Source organism: Calypte anna, chromosome 3, assembly GCF_003957555.1.
Source record: "Calypte anna isolate BGI_N300 chromosome 3, bCalAnn1_v1.p, whole genome shotgun sequence".
Lineage (NCBI taxonomy): Eukaryota > Metazoa > Chordata > Aves > Apodiformes > Trochilidae > Calypte > Calypte anna.
Window position 1 is genome coordinate 66055540 of NC_044246.1, and position 23154 is coordinate 66078693.

Here is a 23154-nt window from a genome sequence, read left to right on the forward strand (position 1 = left end):
TTCTACAAAGCAGAAGTGTATAAGCAAATTTGATTTCTTTGGTAGCTTCTAATTTTATTGTTCTTGTTATTACTAGTAATGATGTGCAAGAAGGTTCTTAATTCAGAATCTACTTGTGTTTAGGAGGAATTGGCATGGAATACGTCAGGAGAGCGGAGGTGAGAACATCTCCTGAGTAGATGTTCTTTCTTTTGAAATTTAGCTTTATAGCTGTGTACAAAATACGTTACATGTGCTATTTTAAATTAACGTAAAATAAGTCTGAAGAATAGTCTTTGCTGTATAAAACACAGAGTTAAGACTGTCTTATCCAGTTTTTGCCACCACCATATGAACTATTTGCTGCATTCATTTGGATGTGCAAGGTAGCACCAGGTAACCAGTTGTGAGGATCAGCAGTTGGTATTTGGGTTGAGAACTGCACTGAATTTAGAACAGAACTGAAATGAAGTTGTTACTTAAGATTTGCTTTCTTGTGGCTCTGTTGTTGAGACCTAGACAATGTGATTAGTGTTGGTACTGCCAGGAGGAAAAAAAAAAAAAAAATCAAAAAAACCCAACTAAAAACTGGAGGCACTGTGTTCCCTGCTGACTGCAGGATGGACATTGAAATGTAGTAGTAAATGGCCTTTTGATTGCAGAGTGAGAGTTGAACCCTTGTCCATTTCTTCATGTTTTCTTTAAGAGAAACTCCTTTAATCTCTAACTTAAAAGAGCAAAAGCATCATGCTGCAGATAAGGCATCTGAATATGCTACAGTATTAAGCCAGTTGCTAAGAAAACCTTAGGATATGCCTCAGTTGTGTCACAATGAATTGTCAGTCATACTGAAAAAAGAATGTTTAAACTTCAAAACCATGGGTATTAAAATGTGTGGTTCTAAAAAAATATTTTTATTTGTGTAAGAAAATCTTGCCTACTGCTCTTCAACAGACCACATGGAGGCTTTCTGAAGGTTTACTGGTTTATTTTAATACCCTCTATTGATAATAAACTTCTTAAAGTATGTTCTTGGCTCTTCACTGCTTTGAACTTGTTGGAAGGAAAAAGCTTCCAAGATGTTCCTACTGTAATTTTATGCTGCTGCATTGTACTTAGCCACTGTAATTGATTGAAAAGTTTATGCCTTGTTCTGCTTATGAAAACAAATAAAGCTTACATATTTAATAGTTTTTTAGTGAATGCTCAAGCTTTTTCTGCAGAAAAATGTTTCAAGGCAACCCTGGTCGGAAATGTAAGTTGTATAAATCTAAAGGGTATCTCCTGTATATGTATTGTTTTAAAAATATTGTAGCTGTGATATGATGATCATATCTTAAATGTGTGGTACTCCTGGCATTGAAGGCCTGTGACAAATCGTACCTCAATGTAGATACAATCCTTGCAGCTCTCCTGATCTTTAATATAAATGCCACAGTCCAAATAGTTTATTTCAGACCTTTTTTAAATACTGAAAAATGAATAAGGATTTTAATCTTCTTGAGAGAGAATTTACACTATGTTTTTATGCTGAAGAGTTGGAGAAATGTAGTTTGGAAAAGATTGCTGGAGGTAACTGTTTCAGCCTTTATTACTGAGCCAAATATGGATGTAATGCACACTAGTGGTTTGTATAGATTATCTAAGTTTCATGGTTTAAAGTTGTGTACTAAACTGTGAGTTAGGATGCTTAAACTCTGTATTACTTTTTATCTGTACACAAATTCTGTTAATATAGAGTGACCCTATTTTCCATCTGAGAGTAGAACTGAAAAAAATCAAAAGTATCTTCAGGGTGTAAAGATCTGCCCCTGAAATGTGATTATTTTCATACTTGTGTGAATCAGATGTCATAGATCCATGAACAATCACTCTGGATTGGAACCAAATGGAAAGACAAGCTGCTTGCAGGTTTGATTGATGCATGGGGGATCATGGAAATCATGGCTTTTCTGTAAGTTTGTAAATTACACCAGAAAAGTTTGTTTTGTTGGGGCTATACTGCTTGGGAGAGACCAACACTTTTGCCCTGATTACACTAAGAGTAGTACTCAATGATGGAAAAAAATCCCTTTGAAGAAAATAATAGCCTACAAATGGTAACCCAAGCTACAAGAGGGAATTGAGCAGTGACTGATTATGAGAATATTTTATGGAAAGTTAAGCATGTTGGTTTTGATTTATCAAAAATCTTTTCGTGTCAGCCTCTCTTTTAAAGCTGAGAGTTCATTAATAGCTTTCTACCACTTGAGTGCTGATGCAAGGATCTGTATGTAGCTGCTAAAACTGCTACCCTTTGCAGAGTTTCAGATTTCATCCTGGTAGCTTGGATGTGGGCTGGATGCCATTGCAATTTGCTATGTGAGGGATTTACTGGTACTATTAGGTAACACTGGAGAACACTATTAGATACTGCATTGTGCAGAATGGCTCTCTTGTGTTTCTCTGGGGTGAAAGATGACTTCAATTATTTAACATCAGGAGTCAAATTTAATTTTTTTCATTTAAGTACTTTAAGTCGACAGTTTGGACCCTGACCTTGTGGTTATAGAGATTATTTTATTTCAGAGCCAGAGAGTGGGTCCTGGTTCATAAGCTGTTTTCTCCTGCACCAGCTTTTATTATGTGCTTTATTCCCTGCTTGTTTTCATCAAAAAGCAAGGTCTGAAATTGTGTCTAGCTTTTTAAGAGTTCTCTTTTTAATTTCTGGAACATACTGTGCTAGTAATACCACAACTGAGGTGTTTCTTAATAGATTGGAGAGCAGAGAAGAAACTGTTTTGTGTTGTTTCTCATGGGTCAAAGCACTGATAATGTGCTTGGATACCATAGTGATGAGAACTATAAATATCCAAATACATGAGCCAACAACTAGAAATAAATTTATAAACACTAAATTCTTTCCATTATCAAAGGCAGTAATTGAAGCATTCTCTGCTCTCCCATCTCCGGCTCCGTACTCATAACTGCACATCAGAAAACAAAATGGACATACAAAATGTCTTCTAAATTTCATGGGGTGCAGAGAGAAATGGTCACCAAACTCAATGAAGTAAAATGTGATTCTGATTGTGTTCAAGGTCGTTGTTTGTAAACACTGAATTGCTCCTCTGTTTTAATGTTCTCTATGAGTCAGTGCTTGGAAGACTGGGTAGCACTACAGATAGCAGCACTTAAAGTAACTGCATGCAATTTATGTGTTTAAACATGAAGGCTGTGTGTTGGGAGATGTGAGATGCCATGTGAGATGCCAAATTTGCAGAATTATAGTGAACAACTCCCAAAACTTTATTAAGGAAGGATATTTTGTGTGTATGTGTTGTCATCTCTTTGTTTTGAAGGCTTTAGCATGGCTTGTCTTGCAGGACTACTGAAATTCTCTCACATGTGCAAGCTGGAGTTTGGTTACAGTTCTGTTCTCTGCAGTGGATCAAGTCTTTGAAGCTGAGAGTGTTTATATCGTTTGTGTCACACCAGGGAGGATGGATTTGGTGGACTTAATGATGCCTGAGATATATAAGTTAGCAAAGGAACTTTTGGTCTTTCAGGATAAGAAATGCTATTTTAAAGCAATTGTAATTAATGGGGTAGATTTTCTTAAGACTCAGTTGGATTTTTCACTTTCATGTAATTGGAGTGCTAAGTCATAAAATTTTCTAAATTATGGCAATATTAAGGCAGTAAACTCTATCCTTTCTCTAGCATAGGCAGTAAGGGGGGGGAATAACTTTCTGAAGTGAATTGCCAGTGAAAGAACAGTGAAGAAATAAACTACTATTAATGTTTTTTAGGAAAAGATTTGCAAAGCTAAATATTTTCATGAGGAGAGGTTGGGATAAAAGACTCTACTGGGCACTCCTCGCCTAACCTGGTATGTTTCTTTAAGCGTGGGTTATAGTTAAAATCAGATCTTTCAGCCAGCCTTTTGCAAGAATATTTCTGAAACAAGTGGCATACTGGTTCAGATGAATAGCATACAACCATCATTACTTAACAAACAGACCACTAGCAAGTAAAAAACTGCTGGTTAGCATTAAGATCTGCATATATGTTCCAAGAAAAATTCAGAGTAATATTATTCAAATGGTAACATGCAGGAGTTTTTTCTTCAAACTTTAAATTTATCTTTTGTGGCTTCTTTTGTGGACATCTAAAGAAGTATAGTTCCCTTCTGGAGTGAAGGCTTGTTTTTTTCAGTACAGAAATCATCCTAAGGGTGTAAGATTTACTTCTAAATATAGCCTCTGAATTAGGACTGCTAATTTTACCAGTGTATTATTCACATTTGCTCCAACTATCAACTGTCCTCCAAAAAAAGCAAAATTAAGTCCTCAGAGCATGTGTGGGGAAGGTGGAGGTCTTGAAAACGGGGGTTGTTTATGGTCATTACAGAAATATGAAATGATCTCCTTTGTTTTATGCTGTAGAAAAATTATGTATTAGAAATAAGAAATAGCATTCAGTTATTGTCACTCATGGCTTCACAGGTATGCATGAAAAAAGAAAATACAAGGATATAGAGTCAAAATGGCAAAAGCCAGATGGTGTAGGAAAAAAGGTGCAGGAAAACTGAATTTTTTTCACATTTGCTTATTACAATCAGATTTTTAGGATGGAATTTAGTAAATCGTCCATGTCTTGTTGCTGCTGCTGCTTTCAGAAACATTTCTTTCGAACTCCTTTGGCAAGTATCGAGTGTTTGGTTGCTATAGGAAAAGGCTGAGAATTCAGGTGGCTCTTCTGCTCTTTCCCCCCCCCGTTTATTTCCTGTTCTGTTTTGCTTGAATTTGCAAAGTTACACACATTGCATCAGGGTATCCAAATATATACAAACTGTATAGACAGCTTTAGGTGGAAGCAGGTAAGATTATCAAATGTAACACTTCACCTCCTGTCCTTAGTTTGGGAAATTAGGGATAATGATGCTCAATTTTTGAAGTATAAAATGTTACTACTTCTGGAGGATATAGAGCTACATTGCAATCCAATTTAAGGTTAATCCTCTGTGACCTGATCTAGGTTCCAGATGGTGACCTACATGTAGAGTAGGCTGTTGATTTTTAATTTTTTTTTAATATATATACATATAAATATAATTTATAAGGATATTTATAAGGATTTTTAATGAAGGACCTAAAGCATACAAGGGACTTCATGGAAAGAATGAGTCTTAAATAGTAAGTGAATGGTAGAGTAACAAAGCTAAATTTACATTTAGAGTGCTAGATCTACTTCTCTAAAATTGTATTTTTTTGTTTGATTTATTATATGGTTTGTTTTGGTTTTGTTTTTCATATCTTTTTTCCCCCACGTCTTAGTAAGTAATTATATAGACCAAGACTGTTATATCCTCTTCATATCTATTCCAGTAGAATATAAGCTACTGTTAAAATATTACTCTTTTACCATTTGGGAATCATCATCTGTAGAGGGAAACTCAGTGAGCTAAGTTATTCCTGAGGCAGCAGTAGAATTTTTGGGATTCCTCGGGGATGTTTCTTGGCCCTTGTAAGGGATTACTGCTTGATGAAGGCTTTCCCAAAGTGTATTAAGTGAATTGTCTGGGGTACTTTTAAGTGGTAGGTAGCAGTGGCAGCAACCTGATCTGACCTTTGTGTGCAGTAGGAGGAAGGAGATGGAGGGAGGCAGTCCTGCTATGAAGCAATGTGAAAACCACTCAGCAATATCCTCCTGCCTTGCTGTACCCATGGCAGCCTCACTCTGAGGCTGCTTACAGCACCTGCTTCTGCCAGTGAAAGGATTTATTTTTCCATCTGGGTAAAAGCTGATACACATGTGCTCTTACTGTACAGAAGCCTGTGTGATACTTGGGGAGCTCACCCATTAGAGTGTGTTCAAGCACTGGAACAGGCTGCCCAGGGAAGTTGTTGAGTCACCATCCCTGGTGGTATTTGAAGGACACATGGATGTGGTACTTAGGGACATGGCACAGTGGTGGGTTTGGCAGTTTTAGGTTAACGGTTGGACTTGATGATCTTAAGGTCTTTTCCAACCTAAAATAGTTCTATTCATGGCTATGAGTTTGGGCTGGGGCTTCCAAAGTGATAATGTGGAGGTAAATTGGGAGGATGACCGTGTGCAAGGCTCAAATAGGGGAATCAGTAGATGAAATGGAGTTGGAGGATGAGCTTGGGAGAGGAAATGAAGGCACATTCATAGCCTGGTGTAAAACTGAAAGCTGCTGCTTCTGTTAGACCTATTCTTGGTGGGCTATGAGCCAAGATTGAGATCTACTGTGTAATGGTGAACAGAGGGGGCACCAGATGAATCTAAATGTTGTATTTTTAAGCTAAAGACCATTTTTGTAGGAGAAGGGATTAAACTTCAAGTAATGGATAATGATCTCAAAAATATATCTAGGAACTCCAGTCTCCTTGGAAGTTGAAAGAGGGATTTAACAATCTGAAGTTACTTGACATTAACTTGGAGGCTGTTTCTGTCTGTACTTATGAATAAAATGTAAGGGATTGATACACACCTTGGTCAACAAAAAATGTTTTAATTGCTTGGAATGATAGTGCTCTGTGGGAACCCCCAAGTTTTTACTCTTGTCCCTTGGGTTACGGGGAGTCTCTTAACTCTTCTAGTGCAAGTCTCTCCTCACATACCTTTTCCCTCTATGTCTTAGGTGAGGTGACTTCACTGCTGAAAAGTTTCAGGCTTGCTAATGCAGCAACGCTGTTGTTGGAGATAACTCAACAGTCTAACTTACTCCAGGTGCTAATACAAATAAGTTTTCCTTGGAGCCTGAGGAAGTACAACTTCTGTCTTAGTATATGAATAGGGAGGGGTAGATATCTTCCTGCTACTGGATGAAGAGAGAACAAAAATACCCCCCCTCTGGATTTTCCCCCTCTGGACAGCAGAGGTAGATTTTTGTTCTGATGAGCCAAGTTGCTCCCAGATGGTTTTTGGAGTAATTTTTAGCTGGGAATGAAGAAGTAATACCAGTAAGAGGAAGGATCTGGTAGCTGTTGTAGTAGATGGTATTTGTGGCATTGGTATCTTGCAGACTCAGAAAGGAGGCAGGACAGATAGATTGTGACATCCATAGTATTTTTTTCTTTCCTTTAGCCATTACTTTTAAAGAAGATCCTAGGGGGATATTTTATTTCTGCATGTCTTCACTTTTAAGCGCTTGTTGCTGGAAAATGAAATTGGGAGCTGTAAATGGCCTTCATAAAAAGGCAAATGCAAGTTAAGATCTAGACGTCTTTAAAGACGAAAAAAAAAGCAACCAACCACAAAGGGAAAAAAAAAAAACCCAACCCCATGGCAGTGCAAGTTTTCACTCTGCTTTTATTTCAGCAAAATGAAGTTTCCCAATTGCGTGACTGCTGCCCTGGAATATTGCTTTATCCTCTTATCTGGGAGGGGAAAAATAGAACCTGGTAATCTAAAAATCACTCTACTTAGTTATGTAACTGTTTCTTAAAAATAGCTCCGGATTGCTGGAAAAGAAAGATGGATATATGTGGGCTACAAAATTTCTCTTGTTCAGAGTCTGCTGTTTTACCCAAGGTATCCACATTTTACACATTTTTTTACTCTTTTGTGGTGGTCAGTTGTATGGTACTTGTGTGTCCTCATACAGCAGCTTACAAAGATGAACTGTAGCACAGTTCTCTGTCAAGTGCTGTGGATGTTCAGCAGTGATAATAGGTCCAAAGCTGAATGCTGAAGAGCTGTTAGGCAGAGAGGTAACACAGAGAAAGCATTGAGGATGGGGGCATTTGTGTGTGTGTCAGTTACCACTGTGAAAGTTTACTATGAAAATTAAACGTATTACGTGTGTGTGGTAGCTTTGTTTTTTGCTTTATTATTATTATTATTTAATAACAATTATATTTAACCATGGGTTTGCAATATCCTTGGGACAAGGAGGCAAAATGCATAAATCAAAAGGCTTATTATACTCTGGTAAAATGAGTTAATTCTCCTAAGACAGAACATGCTCAGTTTTCTCGTCTGAGGAGGTGTTATGTAAGTTAGGTCAACCTTTGTCTTTGTAGATTATTTTAGCAGACAAGTCTCATTCAGAAACCCAGTTTTCACCTCTCATTTTTTGGATATAGTAAGCTTGAAATACATGAACAGGGATTGTGAAGAGAATAGTAAAGATTTCTTGATAGTAAGAAAAACTCCAACCAACCAAACCCAACCAAACCCAAACTGTTCATGTTCGTGGTACTTCATCACCATGCTTTTGGTTCCAGGAACTGATGAGTCAGCTGCTTCGGGGCTTTTTGATGGGTCTGGCCTCCTCCCTATCCATTTTGAAATTTCTCATTTGGCTTATCTGGTTATCTGTGCTGCATGAAGGCTGAGTCCAATTTTTAAGTAGCTACATAGGGGGGAACATGTGCACATCCTGGCACATCCTCCCATGGTGAACAACAGCTCTTAGAGTTTGACAGAGCAGCAGACTGGAGAAGATTTCTGGGAGGCAGCCACATTCTCTCATGGTAGAATGGGGGCTCATGGCCCGTTCAGTAAGTTCTGTATTGCACACTGGATTTGCTTGTGTCTTGTTGCTGGGTCCATGCAGTTATGCAGCAGTACAGGGAAGCATTCAGAAGAACCAACATCCCATAACAAATGGGATGTAAGATGTAAGAATGTAAGAACCTGTGTACACTAAGCTGCAGCCAGATTCACAGCCTTCAATTTGTATAATGGGGGCTTGACCTACCCCTTTTATTTTTTTGCTTGGTTAATAAGAATAATTAATTTTGGTTTTTTTCCTGGATTGGGTAATCTGCATGGGTTTTTTTTGGGGGGGGGGGAGAATGGAAGGGCAGGAAGAGGTCAGCTGTTTTTAATACTGGTGTTTTTCTCCATGGTCAGGTCTTTCTAATTATAGCCTGGATAAAAATATCAAATTTCCAAGTCCTTCATACAAGGAAGGTTCTCTGTTTTCATTTCATCAGACACATATCCATCCCATAAACATATGCATTTTGATTTTCATTGCTGTTGGCTAACTGTATTAGCTGATTGCTCTGCTGTTGTTTGACAGTATCTTGTAGGTCAGTGTTCTTAAGGCACTAGTTTAATTTTGTAGTTACAGAAGCTATTCAGGGTTACAATGAACCTTCTCTGTTGTGTGTTTTCACAAGCTATTGGGTAACATAAGATTTTTAAGTAGCTGAACAGTTGTGTTGGGCATCTGGCCTGAGAAATGGCTTCAGAGATTTTCTTCTGGTTATTATGAATATAGTTGGCACTAGTGGTTTTAAAAAACATTGTATAGAAGAATGTAAATGAGTATGAGGCATTCATTAACTTTGTGTTGAAGGGTTTCTTTCTTCTCCTTCATCTTCAGAGAGAAGTCTCTGCTGTTCTGTCTCTGACTTAAAGAAAATCCCTAATTAGGTTTTTAGTAAGGCCAGTATATGTGTTATATTATGTTCTGTGTCAAATATGCAATAATGAAATGCTTCAGAAGCGTAACGCAAGATAATGTGTAACACAAGCCATATGAAATTCTATTATTCTTCTATTCAGTCCATTGCTACTATGTGCTAGAATCTTACAGTGTGTGTTTAAAATACATTTTTTCCAATTCTCTTTTATGTAGTTTGGGAGGTATGGGATCAAATATTGAAATGTTTTAAGTATTAAATAAGTCCTCTGAGGAGTTTTGTGGTGCACACAGAAAAAAGTTCTTAGGATAATTGAAAAACAAAATTTGACATATGGTCTTAATGCTTGTCAAAGGAAAACCAGTAGCAGCTAGCTATAATTTTTTTTTAATGCTCTCTCTCAAGTTTTCATTAATAAGAGCAGTCTTAAGCATTGAAAGACCCTGGAGACACCCAAGCCATGTTTAAGAGTGTTTATAATCTTGGAATAAATACTTGCTCAGTGAAGTGAGAATGTCAGTAATGCTGAGAAGACAGCACTTTTAGTTCTGAACTAGGCATTTGCTAAGCCCCTGCTGTATGAAAGGATAAAGTAATCTTTGGCAGGATTTGGCCAGCTGGAGCTTACTTTCATTTCTATGGAAGAAATAAGCTCGTAAGTTCCATGTGCTTTCTGAATTATCTCTTAATTAAATTTCTTAATTTCATGCTTTTTGTGTTGTGAGAAGATGTTTCAGAACGCAGACTGGCTCTTTCCTGCTGAGCCTGCATTCGAGGCAGACAGAAGCAATATGCTCCAAGAAGTGTGAATTTTATCATATGTTTCAATGAGCATTAGTGGGAAGACTAATTAGGATAACTTGAAGCCAAAATTGCTGTGTTTCACTGCGAGGCAAATTAGAGACATCCATCAGTTGTAGTTGGATGTTCATGGTTCTCCAAGTCCATTATCTTGAACTTGTTCTTCATCTGCTTGAAGAGTTCAGAATTGGAAGTGAGGAAAAGGAGTTAATTATAAACTTGGAGCTTAAACACACTAGAACAAGGCAAAAATGCTGCTACATAATTTTTTAATATATAACTATTAACTGTATTAACAGCAGCCTCTGGCTGAGGGGGACCTGTACAAGAAGAGGTGTGTTTCTTTCTTACTCTGTATTTTCCTCCTTATTTTCCCTAGGAGAGTCGAGGAGAGCAGGAGTCTCTCCCTGTTCTTCTGCTGAATGTTCCCAGAAATTCTGTGCTTTTCATCTTATGATGGAGCTGGAGGCTCAAATGTCAAACCTCTTTTCACCTTTTTGTCACTGCTTTGATGTCCTCAGCCAGAGGTGACCAGCTTTTTTTCCCATTCATCAGCAGGACTGGAAGCTGTCAGCCCCTGCTATGCAAAGGAGCAAGATGTACCTGATTTGTAGTGGCTGTCTGTGCAAGTGACTACTGTGCCATGAGGGAAAACAGGAAGGCAGAGCTGAAAGAAGCTGATACTGCATCTGGCAGAGTCAGATTGGTTTCATGTGGTGGGCATATCACAGATATCCCAGTTCTGGGAACTTGCAGTGTTACATATCACTGCCTCCACTGTTGCAGTAGCTGTGGGCACAAATGCGTTCTGTCAGGAGGCCCTGGTTCCATCCAGTTGAAAAGGGTTGTTTGGCCTTCTGTCTTCTCTTTCATGTGTCCCCCCTCTTAAACAATATCAGTATAGAGAAAAATGCCAAGGAAAATGTTTCCCACTCCAGTGTTTTTGGGGAAGATGTGCCTGGAGGAGGAAGGGTCTTTCATCTTGCATGTAAAAAAATGGTATCTCACATCTATTAGCAATGTGATCCATGAGGTAACAAGTTGGTAGTATTGTTCTTTCTATTTTACTTTCTATAATGTGAGCATCCTGGCTCCTCTAGATGCTGGAAAATAGGTATATAATAAACAGGTATCCGTCCAATTACAGTATTTTGTGGACTGTAATGCATTTTTCTAGGAGGAGTGTGGGGGTAGGGCAGTATTATTTTGTATTGTGCTGAAAGAGTGAGGAGGGAGAATAGTCCTGTCCCAACTAGAAAACAGTATACAAGTTGGGGATAAGCTTATCTTTATTTAAATGCATAGAAAAAGACTATTTTTAAAAAGTGTTGCACCTTTGGAAGTTCTCCTTTTTCATTTCTGTGGCATAGTATATTGAGTCAAATATATTCTTTGAAAGTGTGCATGATTAGTATATTCTGTGTGGGTCTAATTTATTAAATAATTAATAATTAAAGTGGGGTATGTCAGTTATACTTCTAGAGTAATAGTTTTCAATTTTTTTTTTAATTGTCCCTCTATGAACTCTTGCACTAGTTGACAAATCCCAAAGAAATGAATTCTCTCAAGGTTAGGGTAAGAGAAATAAGAAGAGTGTATCTGTCTTGCTCTTGGCAAAAAGGACCCTGTAAGAATCTTTTAATTAGAGCAGTTTCATTCTATTTGCCATGAACCTAACAAGCAATATGAGCTTGCTAAGGTGCAGCCAAGTGACTTGGTGGGAGCTGATCCTCTAATGTGGATTAGATATTTTATTTCTGGTTGTGCACAGCCTATGATGATGCTAAGCACATGTCACTGGGCATGTGAAAGCTCTCAGCCTGTCCCCTGTAACCTCTCATTTACCTCTTTCATCTTTGCTCATCTGTCCCCTCCTGAATATCACCTCGCTCATTTCTCTCATCTTGATATTTCAGCTTGGTATAGAATTCATAAACTAAGCTATACATGTTTTCTGTGTGATACTGTATTTGGGTCTGTAGATAACAAATAAAACCTAAGAGGAACATACAGATTTTTTCAGAACCTTGTGTTTTGTTTTTTTGTTTGTTGTTACGTTTTTTTTTTTCTCTTTAGTGAAGCATAGTTTAAAATCAGTGAGATACAGAAAAAATGAGTAGTTCTAAGAGAGCATAATTCAAATGGCTCATCTCCAGCACTGTCATTTTACAAAGTGCATTTAGTGAATTGCTTTATCTTTAAAAAAAATGAGAAAGAGGGAGTGATGGAAGAGGAGCCAATCCTGGAACTCTTGAATTGTGATACCTCTGCCATTTATGATATAGAACCACTTAAAATTATGTGGAGTGTGGGAGAAACACACCCTGCCACCTTGCAGCGTGGAAACGAGTGCTGCCTTCTGCCCACAGCATAAGAATTGTATGTGGAGCTGACATTGCCACTGCTTAGTACAGTTTTCTTGTAATTGTACAAGTACAATTTTCTTGTAAATTTCTAAATCTCCTACTTTCATAGGTTTCCATTCTCATAATTTTTAGTGGTTCAGAAGACCCTAGTTTATCAAGAAACTTGTCTCCTGTTTTTTCATTTCACTTTGAATATGATGTTTTTTCCTCTGGGCACCGATGTTAATGAGTTTTATATTGTATTTACTTACATGATCCATCTCTCTTCCCAGATCACTCAACTTCAAGTGGCACATCTTCGTTTAAGCCAAGCAGATCTCTGGTTTCGATTCCCACCGCCCATGTGATGCCGTCCAATGCCAGCTCTTCACTTTCCAAGCACAGGGAAGCTTTCCAGCCTGATGGCTCAACATGGAGCGCAAGCTTTGGAAGGTCAGGAGGAGGCAGGAATCAGGGTGCCCTGGACAGTTCTCTTGACATGAAAGATGCAAGACCTGTAAGAAAATGGTCCTCCTTGTCCAAGCTCAGCTCACCAAATACCTTCATCCAAGATGGTAGTAGTCACTCAGTGGACTCCAGGGGGAGTACAGACAAAGCTGTGTCACCTCAATTAAGGACAAATGGGCCGAGTTGTTTGCATGACAGCATGGAGCTGCTAAAAATTGAGGACAAAGAAATGGGGAAAAAACGATCTTCTCTCCTGGACTGCAAGTACAAATTTGAAACGTGCAGCAAAGACGATTTTGTTTCAGATTCCTCAAGTAGGAGACATGCCTTAGACTTGACCTACAGTGCCTTACCTGAAAGCAAACCCGTGGCAGCCAACTGTGAGGCTTTCGGACAGAGATACGCGACTCTGGGACCGCAGGCTGTGAGTGGAGCCCCCATACAGCCGGCAGTGAGGACTCAGATGTGGCTGAAAGAACAGCTTCGAGCAAATCCCCTGGACTGCAGGACTGCTGAGGAGCCCTATGGCCTGGCTGCCTGGCATCTGCAGCAGCTTGAAGGGTTTGGGACAGGAGGTGAACTGCCTGTGCAGGTAAGGATAAAGCTGGGTGTTTGCTGCCATCTTGTGGCATCATCTCTTATATCTGAGGAGTAACGTCAGGGAGTTTGTAATAAAGCAGGAAAGGGAACAGGGAACAGGTCCTCTTAACCAGCTGGTGGTTGTGTAAAACTCTGGGGATGCTGCTGCTTGCTTCTCAATATTTCTTGGGTGCCAAAAGGTGTTTTTCTCACATACGGATACAGTTTGCTTTGATTCGGTGTGCCTCTCTACATGAGACTGGCATCTCTTTTTCTGAAGATTGCTGGACACAGCAAGAGCTTCATAAAATAACACATTCAGTAGCTCTTAAAGAGTCTTCGGTCACAGTGTGCTGGAACAGAATGTATTTTGATCTGAATGGATTTGCGAAGGGGCTGCATTTGTGTATTCATTGCAGGGATGAATATTCAGTATCACTATAACAGGAAAAAAACTGAATTCAGTTGATATTACTGCTTATTTTTTTACTAATTAAAGTCAACTAATAGTGGTCAACTAATTTTATAAAACAATATGTAGCATTGGTGTGTCATACTTGAAATTCCTATATGAAATTTTCATATAGAAAACATCAACCATGTAGTTTTAAGAGAAAAATAACCTTTTTAAAGAGAAAAATAACCTTTTCTAACATGGCAATTCTTACCCCAGTGGGAAAAGATGACTTGTGAAGGAAGGCAGTATTTAAAATAAAATCGTTCAGATTTACCTATTGATTGGACTTTAAAAGGCAAGTAAACTTGACTTGCTAAAAAAATCCCAAGAGGCTTACAATATATAATTTTTTCTGAAATCTTAGACTAAGATATCTGTGCAGAGCTAATCTAGTTATTTGTGCAAGTACCTGTTTTCTCCAGCTTGAAGATACATTAAGAAGTTTAGGAAGAGTCGTGCTCAGATTTTGTTAGTCTGTGAGATTTGCGTGCAAATTGCTGTGCCTGGTGGTTCCCCTGTTGGATTTAAATATGTATTCAGAGTAAGTTTTATTTACTTGTTTCCTTCATGTAGGTACCAGTGTCTTCATTATCTTTTATGTACCTTTCACAACACTTTGCTTAGGATGAGTGTTTCTCATTTTTTTTTTTTTGGTAAAACCAACTTTTTTTTTTTTCCCACTTATGACAAGAACTTTCTCACATAATATGATTAAATATAGTGTGTCCTTTTGGTATGAAGGCAAAGTTTCTTGTTTGAAACAGGTGAAGCCTTATGTGTGCGTATTATGGTTATTCAAAACCTTCATTCATGTAGAGCTGAGCTGTGTTTTGAGGACAGAAGCAACAGGGGGAGCAGAAGCATTATTTATCTCTTGGCTGAATTCATAAAATGGTGCTTCACCTTTACAGGCTTTTTATATTGTAAGTTTACAGGATGAAGTTTTGCCTTTTTTTTTTTTTTTCCTTTCCCTTACTCCTGTTATTTTTATATCTCTATCAGTACTGAGATATTTATATATCTGCTACAGGATCTGCCCAGCCCCTTAAGAACTGTCTGATCAGTCTGATCAGTCCTGGAAATCAGGGGAGTCCTTAAAGCTGCAGCCTGTTCTCGGCTTACCACTTGGTTGTGAGATGGGGGCCACAGGGATTCTGACAGTAATTAAGGGCACAAGGAGGGTGGAGAAGGCTCCTACTAGTCTTAGCAAGCACTTTCGTTGATGGGATTTTTACTTGGTTGATGGGCCTTGAAATGTGATCTGCTGTATTTCCTCAAGTGAGATGTGGTTGTGAACATGTCCCCGAGAAACCAAGTTAAAGCTTGTGTGAGAACGAAGAGCCTTGGGCTCTGCCAGGCATCCTCTGCTGGCCCTTCCTGCCTCCCCTGTCTCTGCCCAGAGATTACAGCTGTAAGGAGGAGAAATGCCAGAAATGGTAAATAAAAGAATGGTTTTTCCTCTCCTGACACCTATTCTGTGTTGTTTGTAAAGAAATATCAACATAAGAATAGGGTAGTCCTTGTATGTGTACAAGCTGGGTGACAAGTAGCTGGGGAACAGCCATGAGGAAAGAAATCTGGGGCTTTGGCTTGACGGCAAGTTGAAGGAATCAGCAGGGTGCCCTGGTAGCCAAAAAGGCCAACCATGTCCTGGGGTGCATCAGGCACAGCACAGGTAGGTGGTCAAGGGAGCTGATCCACTCTGCCCTTGCACTGGTGCAGCCCCACTTTGACTGCTGTGTGCAGTTTGGGTACCTCAATATAAGAAGGACATCAAACTACTGTCTACATCTAACTGGAATTTGTCTAGAGGAAGGAGACTAAGACAGTGAAAGCTCTGGAGAGCAAGACTTAGGAATCTGATTTGTTCAGCCACCTGATTTGTTCAGTTTGGAGGAGATTAGTTTACAACTTCCCTGTGGGGGAGAGTGGGAGGGGAGGTGCTGATCTCCTCTCTGGTGACCAGCAGTAAGATAGAAGCAAATGGAGTGAAGCTGCAGCAGGGGAACTCCAGATTAGTTATTAGGAAAACTTATTCACTGAGAGGGTGGTCATACTCCCTGGGGAAGCGGTCATGGCATGAAGCCTGTCAGGGTTAAAGGAGCATCTAGACAATGGTATTAGTGATATGGTTTGGTGTTAGGTAGCCCTGTGAGGAGCAGAGAGTTGATCCTTATGAGTTCCTTCCAACTTTGAGGTATTCTGACTCTAAATTATGGTATGATTAATTTTTTTCAAAGTTTGCCATATGTGCACTTGGGAACTGATACACTATGTCTAAAGGAAACTACAATCCCGAGTGGAATATATACCTAGCAAAGTGGGAGCAGAACTCATAGGAGTTTACTAGAAAAAGCTGGTGATTTATAAAAGGGGAAAAAAGCCCCAATACATCTCTATAGAAACTTGTTTATTCCTTTTTTCCACTTAGTGGGATTACTTTTGCTATTTTGCTTTTCAGAAGTATGTATGCTGATGGAAATGCAGTAGTTTTTACAGCACTGAAAAAGTTAGTTTATCATCCATTTACTTGAAATACCCATTGCCATCAACAGAAAAAAGAAGAACATTGTTTTCATCTGAGAATCTAGAGCAGCTTTGTATATGTTTAAGGTAATCTGTGAGATGGAAAGGGCAGCTATCACTAATGAAGCAAGAATAGACTACAATAATTTATTTTTTTTTAATGAAATCAGACAAGTTTTGGATTTAAGTTTAATATAAGCAATGATGTAATGCAGTCTTTAAAAACTGTTCCAAGGATAATTAGCTCAAAATTAGGATTCTCTGCTTTCTTAATAGTCAGAATGTGACTGAAGTCAGCATCTACCTCTTGGGGTTCTTTTTTGTTTTTCTTTTTTCTTTAACTTTGCTCCCTAAGTTAAAAAAAAAGTGAAAATTTCACTTTAAGTGAAACTAATTTCCATGCAGAATTTATATTTTACCATATACTTTGATTTTCAATGTACAGCTCATCTTTCAGCAGACATGACTATTGTAATACCTGTATTAAGGAAAAAAAATGCTTACAATACATGGCAGCAGTTGCCATTTGAGACCATACAAATCTGGATGAAAAGGTTGCATGTTTTAATGCAAAGGCATTTCTTAAAGCCTGATCCTGTTATCTATTCTATTAACTGAATTTACGTAGGTACATATTGTATACTAGTCCAGAAAAGAGGTTTAAAATGAAAACATGCCTTTAGAGCTGTGGGAGATAATACAATAAGAAGGAAGGTTTCAGAAGGTTGTGTATCTGCTTATTAGCTCTGTGCGGTGTTGTAGACATCACATGGTGAATGTCAGTTGTTGCCAGTGTATGGGACAGCTGTGTGATTTCTTCATGGTGTGCGAGATTGTGTCAAAATATAGTAGAGATAATAGACAGAAATAGCTTAAGTGCATCTTTTTCCTGTAGTGTATCTGATTTACTGCTTTCATACCATGTATATAGAAGTTACTGAAAGTGAAATTTTAATACAGGTAAGTTTAGAAATAATACAACAATCTGCATTTCAAAACAGAAGGAAGAAAGTAAACTGCATGCATACTTAAACACTGGTAAACAAAAAGTTATTACATTCTTCAAATAATATTGTTGCCACAGAAAAATTTATTCCTAAACGCCAACTCAAAAATAGATCCTGGCAGATCAGAAAACTGAAACAGATTAGTATCAACATTCTTCCCATGTTGTATTTTGATGAAATGGTACTTTTCACCAACATAAAACTTCCTAATGCGAAGAATTATCACCTTGGGTCTGAAGGGTGAACTCCTTCACTGTAAAGAATCATTAAGCATCTTATCATCTGTTCCTTTTGCTGCGATGTTGTTAGTCCAGTAAGTGGCATTCCGTTTGTCATGGTGCATATGTGGGCTCAGTCTAGAGTAAGCACTAGACACTTGGTATTGGTTAACTTGTACCTTTGCCAGTTTTGTATGTTGTTGCAAGGAGAATGGGTATTTCAATTTCAGCAGCATATTTCAGTGTTTGCGGAAGAGGATGTAAATATCATTACTGGTTCAGAGGAGGCTGCTGGGGTTGTTTCTACATGCAAATGGGAGTATCTCATAGTCTTCATTTGTATGTGATTTTTGGATCTGGAAATAGGTCTACTGCCACCAACAGTCACGTATCTTTCTCTTTTTATTAAAAAGAAATATATGATTTTTTTATTTTTCTAGAACTAATTCATTTGTCTAAATTTAGCTATAAAACTGTCGCAGTCATTTCCCTAAGTTAGAAAAACTTCTGACTAGAATATATAGAAGAAAATACAGACAAAAATTTAGCACAATCCCAAGCAATGTATCAGTGAATTACCAGTTTGCTGGGAAAAAAGATTTTATTCTTTAGACTAGGGTGGGCTTCTTACTAGTTTCTGTGGTTGTGCTATGCTTTGTACCACCTATGGCAAGCAGAAATCCTAAATAATAAAATAAAACTCTTCCAATGTAGATCCCCTGTATATAACTTTACAGGTTATTTTTTTTTTTAAAGCGTAATATTTCAAACTCACCAAAGCAAGTGATAAAGTACTTATGGTAGCGTAGCTCTACAAAGTTTTCTGCTTTAAGTGCAAACAAACAAAAATTTATATTACTGTATTAGCATAAAAAATCTACAGATGTATAGTTTGCAGAAGCAATTTTAAATGTTTGCTGCACATATTTCAAAGCAGAGATGAAAAAATACTTTGTTTTGATTATTGGTGCTATACAGCTAGTGTTGCCTAAACTTTGGAGCATGTAGCATAGAGTGTAACATGGATGCCTGTTAATAGTAGAACTCATATAAGCCTTCTGTTCCTAGACATACTGGCTTTTTCCTGGGGATTTTTTGTTTTGTTTTTTTTTGTTTTGTTTTTTTTTTTTTTTTGGTAGATAAAGCTTAGATGGGTCTCTTCCAGATAACTGAACCATCCTCCAACATCTGGAAATCCCAAGTGTGAACATGAGTAGATAAGCTCTGCAATATATATTCAGCCCTTGTGGGAAGAGCTGGGTCGACAGTGTATGTGTTGAATCAGGGATGTGTGGTTGAAAATGGGTAGTTGGAAGCTGGGGCTTCTTCCACCTCATCAGCAACATCTTCCTCTTCTCCATGAGTGCAAAAACTGTTCATAGGAGTATGTATGGCATTATGCTTGCTGTACAAGGCATATATGTTGGTGTATTTTATTTCCATGTTGTACTTGGGAAAGAGAGATGCCAAGAGTAAGCTGTTTAGCCCCAGTCTGGCCACCTTGTTTCCCAATAAATCTCAGGAGTGTAGAGCTACCTTCTGGTCAAATAATCCAGTGGAAGTGAGCTCTTCCTGGTCACCCTCCTTCCCATGGGCCTGTAAGGGAAGTACATCACCCCACAATGTACTTTCCATAGAAGAAGGGCCTGTGAGAAGCTGAAGTTGTGTGTGAGGATAAGCTATGAACTAGGTGACAGCACTGGCAAGAAAAAAGTGGTTTGTCAAATACTGCTTGAGGGCTTTACCACAAGTGGTAAATCCAGCTTGTTGCAGACGTGGTATGCTTGGATTTGTGCAGCTGCCCCTAGCAGGTACTGCTCCTGCACGTGGTGACATTAAGGGCTTTATAGGCAGAGTTATGTTGATGCCTGTTAATGGGCATTTGGTTTTCAGTTGTTTTGACAGCTTCTTCCTTTGGTACTGCTTGATAACCTTAATGGGTTCTGGCTTTTAAGGTGTTGCTGTGAACTGTAGAGATCAAAAAAAGTATAACTAATAATTACGCTTTTGTATTAAAACTTAATTTATCCACATCTCAGCTGCTTTTCATGAAGATCCTCGTTTCTGCCTACAGCATCGTTTTGTTGCCATGGGTAATTTGTTGCATGCTGGCAACCCAGTTGGGGGTGTTTCATTCTGCTTTCCTGCTGTTTGTATGTCATTTCCCCTGGAGTACACATTTGATGGAAATTCCATTTTAAAAACTTGATTTCCACTGTCCTTTTTGCAGAAATGATGTTCCTTGAAGGCTTCAGATCTCTTGTAGATCTTTAAATAAAAGTCAGCTGAAGCAGTGAGAAAACTACTGTAACTGCTGATACATATTTGGTTTTCTTCATGTGTTTAGCAGGGCTCTAGATGCTTTCTTTACTCCGTGGCAGGTAGATACTGTGCACAGCTTTTAGGATTGCTATTGATAAAATAGGTACATGAACACTTTCTCTTTCAGATTTTTCAGTCTCTAGTTTTTGCCTATTTATATTCAGATAGTTCAAAGTGTCCACATTATCACTGCAAAATCCTCAAAACAAGACTTGATAAAGAAGTGAGAAGTTCACATCAGCTTCACAAGGAGAAATGCAAGCACCAGAACCAAGACAATAAGCAGAAAATTGAGTAGCAGGTTGGGACCTCTGCTGTTAGTAAGATCCATAATGTGTGTGAATCTGCCCTCCTGTGCTTGCAGCAGGCGTGTGATTGTAGCTCTGTGTTTCTCCTTCAGTAGCTGGCAGTGTAGATGCACGTGAATTTCACTGTATCCTTAGCTGTTTACCTGCTTTTAGTTTTGGTTGCTTAAGGACAAAAAGTTTCTTTACAATAACTAGATTTTTCTTTCCCCCCAAAAAGGAATCTGGATGCCTCTTTTTTCCCAAATACCTTAAAAATAAAAACAAACAATGAAATTAACGATAGCTTTAATTTAAGTACTGAAAAACTTCTAAAGAGCCGACAAATAGAGAAAGGACTGACTTTTATACAGTTTGTTCTTGATTTAGTTTTTCAAACATGTACGGCACTGCCCAGGCCCCTTTGATTTTCAGAATGACTATTCTCAGGACAGCAATAGACTGTTGAAGGTTTGGTTTCAGAAATCTCCTGTGTGTGGAAAAAAACCAAAGGAGAAGGAATGTGTGTGTGTGTGTTGGCATTGTGCAGCACTGTAGGTAGTGTTTTGGCAGAGGTGTGCTGTGTAGGATTCATTGCAGCTTTGCAATGCCTTATTAAGAATGTAGATTGGACTGGCAGAGGAGGCACTCTTAGTGCTTATAATAGAACATACGTAAGAGCTTATTTTAAGGTAGCATCAACAACTTAGCAATTGTGTTTTATATATAGAAATACGTGTGTATGCAAGTGAAAGAAACAAATTGAACCATTGAGTCCTAACAATGAAATGTCTCCTGAGCTTCCCTTTAATAACCAGCTAAGGTTTTAGGGAAGATCACAAGAGGGAGCTGTTTTATGCTTTCCTATTCTATACAAAAAAGGAAACTTTTATCTTAAGTACTGAACTTATGAAGCAATTTATTTGACTGTCAGCTATTACAGCCAAGGTAAGATGCTACAACAAATATTTTAAATAATTTAAATTACCAGGATTCTCACTGAAGTAAGCATCAGTCTTTACAGGAATCCTGTTGTTCTGTTTTTAATCCTTGCAGCCAGCAAGGTGTTTACTCATTTCTTTCCATAAGCAAACCAGATTAATTTCTCCCCCTATTTTTAACATCAAAGTCAAAGCTTATAGGACGGCATTTGCTGCTTAATAAAATGTACCTGTGGATCTCAAATGATGTTGCAGATATTTTATAATTGTATTCTGACAGACACTATTTCTCAATAGCCAAATATATGTCTGGTCTGTAATCTATAGTATATTGCTAGGCTTCCAGGTATGAATACGAATACACTTTAAATAAATATTTTCATCACTCTGCTCTAGACAGAGAGGATATAGGGAAATTACATCTCAGCATAAGCCTGTGTTTCTGACATGGTTCATGTTTCGTGTCTATTCATAGCAAAACTTATGCAAAAGTTCTTCATGCTGGGAGGACAATTTTTTAAAAATTCTAAAAAATTTTTTCTTTTAAACCTGTTTTACATTTGTCTTTCCACTAGGTGGTTAGGTTCTGTGAATTAGGGCAGTTATTACCCCATTGATGCAGAAAAGTTAAAGTATCTGCTGCCCTCTAAAGTGCCTTTCTTATTACCTGTTATTACAATTAATCTGATACTGAAATGGCTCATGTCTTCACTTAAAGAAACATGGGTAGCTTTTTCAGTATTTGCTGAAGACCTGGCTAAGGAGACTCATCTTTAAAACCTGCATATACTTTTTCCTGATGCTGTTCTTTTCTAGCATTAAGCTGGCACAGAAGTTTGTAATTTCTTTTTGGGGGGGGCAAGAGTGATGCCAGATTGTTGCCTGTTTAGCCGTACGTCTGTATGCAAGATGAAATTCTGAAAAAAATGTAGCCTTGAGTGATGTGGAGCAGAGAAATGAAAACTTAATCCAAGCTACACGCTGTGTTTGGAATTTTTATTATGGCTTATAAAACAATGAACTTGTTGATTACATTTTCATAATACTCATTAGGTTTGCTTATGTGTGTTAGTGGCTGAGTGTAAGCTAGATACGTGTGATATAGACACAGCAAAATGGGCAAACCACTATGAACACTGTGAACAGGTATAAAGAATTAGAAAGCTGTGTAATGAACAGCTCTATTTCACATAACTGTAGTAAGTAGATGATAGAATTGATGTTTCTTTCTAAAGAGAATTGTATTTAAGTATTTTATTTTATGCATTAATATATTTTCAAGCAGTCATTTTAGAGAATAGAAGCACAGTAGATGTTAGCTTTAAAGTCCTTAAAAATGTACAAAGAAGGAGGTATTAGGTATGAAGTGTTTTCTCTTTAATTTCTGGTTTCAGTTGACATTTAGTGATACAAAAGATGGTAGTTTTACTGAGGAGCAGAACCCTGAGACATAAATGAAACATACAGTGCATGCAATTTATTTGTATTGCTGTAAAATAACAGGCTTTCAGTTTCTTTATAGCTTGTTTTTTGGTTTGCTTTTATGAGGAAGGGTGAAGTGTCTTTATTTTTAGCAAGACTTCTGTCTTTTATATATTACTGGTATGTGAAATCTATAATCCCAGAGTGTCTTCAGAATGTATGTGTTGATGTTTTACTCGGCACCTGTTTTTTTTTTTCAGTGAGTTTCATATACTGTGAAACTGTTACCTGTTTCCAGTTTAAGTTTCTTGAAGCACCTCAAAAGCAAGCTAAAACTGGTAACTATTAATTACAGAAATACAGATTTTTTAAAAAGGGATGAAAGTAACTTCAGATTTTCTGTTTTTTCACCCCACATA

General features: G+C 38.0%; 1 protein-coding gene across 1 annotated transcript in view; it reads left to right on the forward strand.

Annotated features, from left to right (window-relative positions):
- The window catches only part of CEP85L (centrosomal protein 85 like), a 105877-nt gene that overhangs the window by 25183 nt on the left and 57540 nt on the right, over window positions 1-23154 (forward strand). The window contains exon 3 of the mRNA XM_030447275.1: window positions 12805-13571. Within this exon, the coding sequence (XP_030303135.1) occupies window positions 12805-13571 (767 nt within the window). The remainder of the gene's footprint in view (window positions 1-12804; window positions 13572-23154) is intronic.